Genomic DNA, 8,757 nt, shown 5'->3' on the forward strand with positions numbered 1-8,757 from the left:
TCTTTCTATTCACCCTCCTCCTTTTCCTCCACCTCTTCGTCTTCCTGCTTCTCGTCCTCTTCCAATTTCGTCCTTCAACTCTTCTTCTTGCTCCTCCTCGTTTTTCCTTCCTTTCTTTCTGTCGTCGCTCCCTCGTCCCATTCTACCATCTCTCTCTTCGGTTTCGTGACGTTATTCTCCTCCTATTCATCCTCCTATTCTTCCTCTACCACCTACTCATCCTTTTCCTCGACCTATTCCTCCTCCTTCTCTTTCTCATCCTTCTCGTCCTTCTCCTTCTCCTCTTTCTCCTCCTCATCTTTCTCCTCCTCTTCCTCCTTTTTCTCCTCTACATCCTCCATATCCTCTTCCTTTTCCACCTCCATCTCCTCCTCCTCCTCCTCCTCCTCATCTTCCTCTTCCTCCTCCTCTTCCTCTTCCATTCCCTCTTCCTCAGCTACTCGCCCTCCTCCTCCTTCTCCTCCAAACCCAAGTCTCGGAATAGACTTTTTATTGCTGCACACATCCCAACTGTACGTAATCCTCTTGCTCTTCCTCCTCCTCCTCCTCCCCATGCACTCCCCCCCTCCTCTTTTCCTTCCTCCTCTTCTTTTATCTCTTCATCAACAAGAAGGTCTTAGACCGGTCTCGCTTTTTTCGGCATCTACTCTGAATATATCCCTCTTCCTCTCTCCTTCTCTTACTCCCTCTCTTTCTCTCTCTCTCTCTTTCTCTCTCGCTCTTTCTTTCTCGCTCTTTCTTTCTCGCTCTCTCTCTCTCTCTTCCTCTCTCCCTCTCTCCATCCCTCTCCCTTCCTCCCTTCCCTCTCTCTCTCTCTCTCTCTCTCTCTCTCTCTCTATATATATATATATATATATATATATATATATAAATATATATATATATATAATATATATATATATATATGTATATATATATATCCTTATCTATCTATGTATACCTCGTTGAAAGTGATAGCCATTGGTGCGTTTATTATTTTCTTAAGAGTATGTTCCAAATATCTTACTATGGACTTGTTCTCCTTTGAAAGGAAGTTCATGACTTCACTACAGGTAGTCATTATAACTAGATCGCGATTTTGTGTACACACCCGCGCGCGCACGCTTGTGTGTGTGTGTGTGTGTGTGTATGTATGTATGCATGTATGTGTGTGTATGTATGTTTCTATATTTCTTTTGCAGTCAACTGCAGCCTCAGCCTTAATCGCAACCTCATTCTCACACACAACCGTAGCCTCAATTTCAACTTCAACGTTAATCACACTCTCTATCTCCCCTCAACCTCACCCTCAACTTCAACCTTAAAATCAATTTGAAAATCATTCTCAGACTCAAATCCAAACTCAAACTGAAACCCAGACTCAAACTGAATCTCAAAATTAAAATCAAAATTATACTTAAACTTAAAATCAAAATTATACTCAAACTTAAACACAAAAGCACACTCACAATCTCACACATAATCATACTCGTAATTATACTCTTTTTCATACTCGTAATCATAATCATACCCATACTCATACTCATATTCATGTTCACCCTAGTCCTTATCCTCCCCACCCTCATTCTCACCCTCACCCTTACCCTTCCCCTCGGCCGGCCTTCCTATTCACCTCGACCTTTCCACTCAGTGTCACTCTTTATTGCTTTATTTTGATTACGTCTTTATGTGACACAGCCGCGGGTTCGTATTACCCTCCTGTTTTACGGATACTTCAATGGTTGAAGAGTGGCAGATATGAAGTAATAATGCCATACAGTCATAATGGCGTAGGTTACAATGCTGCCAACTATGAGTTAATCAGAGGAATGATATAGCTCGTTACTACACCAATGGGTCTACAATGCGTAGAGGTTGAGCATTACAAAAAGAATTTCTGTTTCCAATATGATGTCTGTTCTTAGTAATCTGATTCGATAAGGGTATATCAAAACAGTAATAGTGGGCTTCAAGGAAAACTAATAGTTTATCTAAATACGTATCTAGAAAAGTAGTTGAAACATGTATCTCTTCAAATTGATTACTGGGTACTTTATCCTATTCCATTTTGTTGTAGCGTAGTGGAGATTCAAGCACACACACACACACACATATATATATATATATATATATATATATATATATATGTGTGTGTGTGTGTGTGTGTGTGTGTGTATACATACTGCCACCAAGTATTCCCACTTGGATCGTAAGAGGCGAGAATAAAGGGACGGGGATTGGGACTAGGCATCCTTCTCCTTGTAGCCCCACAGGGGACATTCCTAAACAAAAAAGAGAAGGCATAAGAGGGTCTGGAAGTTCAAGGACCAGCACCCTAAGATTTGGGTCTTTTAATGTGCGTGGATGTGGTACAGATGAGAGTAAAAGGAAAGAGATAGGTAGTATGTTTGTGAGAAGAAAGATGGATGCGTTAGCTTTGAGTTAAACTAAGTTGAAAGGGAAGGCAAAGAGGAGAGCAGATGTGAAATGGGGTAAGAGTATGACAGAAAATTTTGAAAGTAATAAAAAGATGTTTTGGAAAGAAATTAAGAGAGGAAGAGGAGGCGAATCAAGTAGAGAAGAAAAGGTAAAAGGTGCAGATGGAGAGATGATAATGGAGGAGAAGGCAGTAAGGGGAAGATGGGCAGAATATTTTATGGAGTTGCTAAATGTGAAGGAGGATAGGGAAGGAAAGATAGCTGCAGTGGGAAGTACGAAGAAAATGAGAGTGATGAGTGAGGAGAATGGAGGAGAAATAAGGAAGGATGAGGTGAAGGCAGTTGTTAAGATGATGAAAGCAGATAAGGCACCTAGTATGGATGGATGACATGCGGAATGTCTGAAAAAGGGTGGTACAGTGATGGTGGACTGGTTGGTGAGGTTATTTAATGTTTGCTGGAGAGAGGGTAGAGGGCCGGAGGACTGGAGGAGTGCCTGTGTAGTTCCTCTTTACAAGGGAAAAGGGGACAAGTGTGAATGTAGTAGTTTCAGAGGGATTAGGTTGTTAAGTGTAGTTGGGAAGGCTTATGGGAGGATCTTGATTGATAGGATTAGGAGAGGAAGAGAAGGAGTAGTTGGTGAGGAACAGTGTGGATTTAGGACAGGTAGAGGTTGTGTAGATCAGATCTTTGTGGTAAGACAGATATGTGAGAAAGCTATAGGAAAGGGGAAGGATGTTTTTTTGGCTTTTATGGATCTGGAAAAGGCTTATGATAGGGTAGACAGGAAGGCACTGTGGGAGGTTATGCAGATATACAGGATAGGAGGAAAGCTTCTGGGAGCTGTCGAGAGTTTTTATGAGAGTAGTAGAGCTTGTGTCAGGATTGGAAATGGAGAGAGTGAGTGGTGGGACTTCGTCAAGGATGCGTTATGTCGCCCTGGCTGTTCAACTTATACATGGATGGGGTGGTGCGAGAGGTAAATGCAAGGGTAGTGGGCAAGGGAATGGAGATGGTTAAAGAAAATGGAGAAAAGTGGAAGGTGAGCCAGCTGTTGTTTGCGGACGACACTGCGCTTGTGGCAGGATCGGAGGAGGGATTGAGGAAGTTGATGGCAGAGTTTGGGAGAGTATGTGATAGAAGAAAGCTAAAGATAAATGTGGGTAAAAGTAAGGTGATGAGATGTACAAGAGGTGAAAGATGCAGCAGACTGGAAGTGAGCATTAAGGGAGAGCGACTGGAGGAAGTGGATAGTTTTAGATACTTGGGTGCAAATGTGGCAGGGAAAGGTGGAGTGAAGGTGGAGGTAGAATGTAGATTGAGAGAAGTGAGTAAATGCCTTGGTGGATTAAAGAGTGTAATGAGGAATAGACATTTGGGAATGGATGCTAAGAGGAGACTATATGAAGGAGTGATTGTGCCAACAGCACTGTAAGGGGGAGAAACATGGAACATAAGAATAGAAGAGAGAATGAGTTTGAATGTGTTTGAGATGAAGTGTCTGAGAAGTATGATGGGGGTTACTAGGCTAGATAGAGTGAGAAATAAGGAGGTGAGGAGGAGAACAGGGGTGGAAAAGGAGCTGGGAGATAGGGTTGATGAAAGAGTATTAGGATGGTTTGGACACATGGAAAGAATGAGTGAAGAAAGACTAGTAAAAGAGGTATGGAAGGCAGATGTGGAGGAAGTGAACATGAGGGGACGTCCTAGGATGAGGTGGATGGATGGGATGAAGGGGGCTTTGGGGAAGAGGGGAATGTCTGTTGAGGAAAGACGGGAGAGGACAGAAGACAGGGGTGAATGGAGAATGGTTGTATATGGATGAAGTTGTGATTGTATGAGGTGGAATGGGCGGGGGGGATGGGGGGTGAGGTAGTATGTGTGAGCAAAATTTGACGCAGCCCGAAGGGATTTCTCCCCGTCCTCTCCTATTATGCAATGGGGGGACGGAGAGGGGGGTCGCCGATTTAATGAAGCGGCCTTGCTGTGGATGTGCTGTGTCTTGCGACACTGCTTCTGACCCAGGGCAGTGGACAAGGTGCAGGGATGACCCGTCATTCAGGAGGTGCTAAGATAAGAGGAAGGGTGGAGGGGTGTGGAGTGTATTCAGGGATGGAATGGGTGGGAATGACTTTATGCCTTTTCCTTTTTGGCTACCCCCCTTGTAAGGGGGAAAAGCCTTGGTATATGTATGTATATTGTAATGAGTCAGAAAGTGCTTCTACGAAACTGATTTCTAAAAAGACCTTAAGTGTCACCTATATCAGATATAACAACATTTACTAAGGTGATAAATTACCAACAAAGAGTACGATGGCATTAGCCTAGGTGCTTACATATTACAATACAAAGATTTTCAGAAGATACTGATATCGAAATATAGATAAATTAATAGATAGATAAAACAAAAATGAACTTTAAAATCCACAAATATTCATTTTCAGTAACTATACAACAAAGACGCTTGCATCATCTTCAAATCCCAATGTAGGTTTAAATGGAAAATTATTTAACGCCCTCTTATCAAATCCCTCCCCAACTTTAATACTTTCAAAGGTCAATAACCACCAGCTTCTATTCCTTCCTTCCCAATGAACAAATTCATTTCCGAAAGATAACCCTTCCAGTCTCCGCATGTTGTCAATCACCTGCATAACCTGACCCGGGAAACATGACGTGAGTTTCCTCGAATTTCTCTATTTGCATTTAAACGTCAAGTATATTTCCTTTTTCTCACCTTCCTCTATCCACTTAGTTTAGAAAACAAGTAAAATACAATTATTTTTCTTTATCGTTAATGGTGGGCCACGAATTGTGTGTGTGCGCGCGCGTGTGTGTGTGAGCGCGTGTGTGTGTGTTTGTCTGTGTTTGTGTATATATATATATATATATATATATATATATATATATATATATATATTTAAAACTATTTCAGACAAATGAGAGAGAATGTGGGTGGGGAAGGGCAAACGAAGATGTGTTGGGAATAGAGTTTATTGCCCTAACGTTGCGGCCAACTTGGTCTTCTTCAGAGGAAGACCAAGTTGGTCGCAACGTTAGGGGCAATAAACTGTCCTCTGAAGAAGACCAAGTTGGTCGCAACGTTAGGGCAATAAACTCTATTCCCATCACATCTTCGTTTGCCCGTCCCCACCCACATTCTCTCTCATATATATATATATATATATATATATATATATATATATATATATATATATATATATATATATATATATATATATATATACATTGTGTGTGTGTGTGTGTGTGTGTGTGTCTGTGAGTGTGTGTTTGAGTGTGTTTGCATCACGACCCCAACCCTATGTGACCTATGGATGATGTTGTTGTCATTGTTGACGATCTTGTTGTTGTTGTCATTGTTGTCGTTCTTGTTGTTGTCATTGTTGTCGTTGTCACACACCCAGGCACACACAGAAAAAAAAAAACACGAGCGCGCTCGCTTACACACAGGCACGCACTTCTCCCTTCCCAATTCTCTCATCCATTGGTGTTTATGACCCGTTCTCTCCTATTCTGCCCCATACCAAAAGGTCTCCTCTCAGTCTTATCTTCTCCTTTTGATGGTCTGAGCAGTGCTCTCAAGTCACCTTTTTCTCTTCTTTCTTCCTTTGATGATAGGTCCAGTACTTTGTCTCCTTTAATCGATTAAGTCGATAATATGAACAAATTAAAAGTGCCTATTGAGACTGGGACATATGTTTAAATTATTTTGCTATATAATGAAATAGTTAATGAAAAATCTTTCTTCTGATATTCGTGAATTTCTTCGATTATTCCATTTGTCGCCAGGTGATTTTATTCAGCTGAGGGAAACCCCCATAGGGTTGATATTTTAAGTTAAATCTTTAATAAACAAGGCGTAAAAGCATTTTTAAGTGTAGATGTGTGGACATCGCAATATGAAATATACTCTTACAATTTCCTTTGTTATTTTTCTTGTTTTCTAATCGAATTTCAGTTTATTTATTTTTTAATTCTATTTTTTGCTAAAATAGTTTTATTCTCGCTGTGACGGGTTTTGGACAGGGAGTGGTTTTATTCGATCTTATGTGGTCAAATCTTGATGAAAAATTGCTTTTCATAGAAAATTCAAACTACATCATTTCAGTGTATATAAAGCTTTTATACGTCCAAGCTTATAAAAGTTACTTTTAGTATCAATTCCAATGGTCCAGATTGAACAAAGTTGCGTATCAACGATGATGTCATTAAAGATGTTGGATCATCACGCAATTCAAAGTAATCCAAAGATAGTTTTCATAACGATTTTGATAGTCAAAAGACTCATATTTTGAGTGAAGAAAGCTCCTCAGTGACGATGTCCAAGAGGATGTTGAATCGAAGATCACGAAGTTTTTGCACAAGATCATCGACTAAAATACGATCCTCGGATTTGTAAGTCATTGCCCTTGCGATAAGAAGTGAAATTTCCTCATTTCGATCTTCTTGGGCAATAAGAGAAGCCAACAGATGTCCGATCGAGTAAACATCACTTCCAGAAGAAGTTCCTCGTCCCTTGAAAAGTTCGGGAGCAATGTGAGGAAAAGTGATGTGACCGGTTTTGTTCTTGCTGTAAACGGCCTTGCCGATTCGAACAGCGCTTCCGAAGTCAATGAGGGTCGCGTTCCAAAGATCGCGGTTCCTCGTCACGACAATATTATCTTGTTTAATGTCGTTATGAGTCCAGCCACGAAGATGGATAAGGCGGACGCTCTCTGTGACTTGCAAAACGAGGTCGACAGCCTGATATTTGGAGAGCTGTCCTCGTTGAATCAACTTGTAAAGAGAGCGTCCGCCGTAGCTGGTGACCAGAGTGACTGGGTTTCTGCCAACGCCGAAGAGAGTTGGAACCCGAGGAACTCCTGACAACGCTGCCAGAGCCTCGGCTTCTTTAATCATGGCGGGCAGAAACCTTTTCTTCTTAAAGACTTTGGCGACCACTCTCCTGTCCCCCACTGGCACAAGGTAGACCTTCGCAAAGGTTCCTTCGCCATGACTTCTTGCGTTCTTCAGATATCTGTTGATCACGTCGGTCTCAATCCAATTCAGCTGAGGTGGTTTCTCCATTTTTGTGCCAAAGAAAAAGGAACTCCCAATTCTTAATCAAATTGCGGTCCAAGGCCATCTTTGTCAAGACTCGTTAGCTCGAGCTTAGATTAGGTCCAAAATGCTAGGACGAATATTAAGGTAAGTTCATGTATACAGTACACAATACGACATTAAAGGCAATCATGTAATGCAAATATTCATTTAAAACACATACACACACACACACGCACGCACACACACACGCACACATACACACACACACGCACACACACACACACACACACACACTGTTTGTATGTGCACATGTGTGCGTGTGTGTATGTATGTGCAATAAAAACACTAGGAATGTGTGTTTTATAAATGCATGGAAACCACCCTAGAAAATAAACAAACGGAGCAGAGCGCCCTCGCAAATTACACTCGATGTATTACACGAAAGCGCCCCGCTCCTCTTATCTATTCTCCAAAGTGGTTACCTTGCGTGTATGTATGTGTATGTGCATGTGTATACGAATGTATATGTGTATGTGCATGCGTGTATGTGTATGGATGCGGATGTGTATATGAATACACGTATAAATATATATATATATATATATATATAAATATATATATATATATATATATATATATATATATATATATATATATATATATATATATACGTGTGTGTGTGTGAGAGGGAGAGACAGAGACAGAGAGACTGTGTGTGTGTGTGTGTGTGTGTGTGTGTGTGTGTGTGTGTGTGTGTGTGTGTGTGTGTGTGCGTGTGCTTGAGCGTGTGTGTGTGTGTTAGAGAGAGAAGGAGTGTGTGTGTGTGTGTGTGTGTGTGTGTGTGTGTGTGTGAGAGAGAGAGAGAGAGAGAGAGAGTGAGAGAGAGAAAGACAGACAGGGAAACTGTGTGTGTGTGTGTGTGTGTGTGTGTGTGTGTGTGTGTGTGTGTGTGTGTGTGTGTGTGTGTGTGTGTGTGTGTATGTGTGAGAGAGAGAGAGAGAGAGAGACAGAGAGGGAGACTATGTATTTACCTAGTTGTATTTACCTAGTTGTATTTTACGGGAAGGGGAGCTATGCTCGTGCAGTCCCGTCTTCATATCTCATTTTATCTAAACTATTTTTAAATTCATGTATTGTTTTTGCACACACCACTTTCTCATCTAACTTGTTCCAACTGTCTATTACTCTGTGAGGAAAACTGTTCTTTTTCAAATCTCTTCTATAGCTGTCTTTTTTTTATTTTCTTTCCGTGTCCTCTTGTATTTCTGTCATCCCA

The 8,757-nt window shown here is 41.2% G+C and overlaps 1 protein-coding gene across 1 annotated transcript; it reads right to left on the bottom strand.

Annotated features, from left to right (window-relative positions):
* Positions 1-6,722: 6,722 nt before the first annotated feature.
* On the bottom strand, positions 6,723-7,505 carry LOC143022558 (serine/threonine-protein kinase PknA-like). The gene has a single exon (XM_076180827.1). It carries the CDS (start codon positions 7,503-7,505, stop codon positions 6,723-6,725), a length of 783 nt encoding a protein of 260 aa, XP_076036942.1.
* Between the last annotated feature and the right edge of the window lie 1,252 nt (positions 7,506-8,757).

Source organism: Oratosquilla oratoria, unplaced genomic scaffold, assembly GCF_046742065.1.
Source record: "Oratosquilla oratoria isolate Oo_2021 unplaced genomic scaffold, ASM4674206v1 SCAFFOLD116, whole genome shotgun sequence".
NCBI lineage: Eukaryota > Metazoa > Arthropoda > Malacostraca > Stomatopoda > Squillidae > Oratosquilla > Oratosquilla oratoria.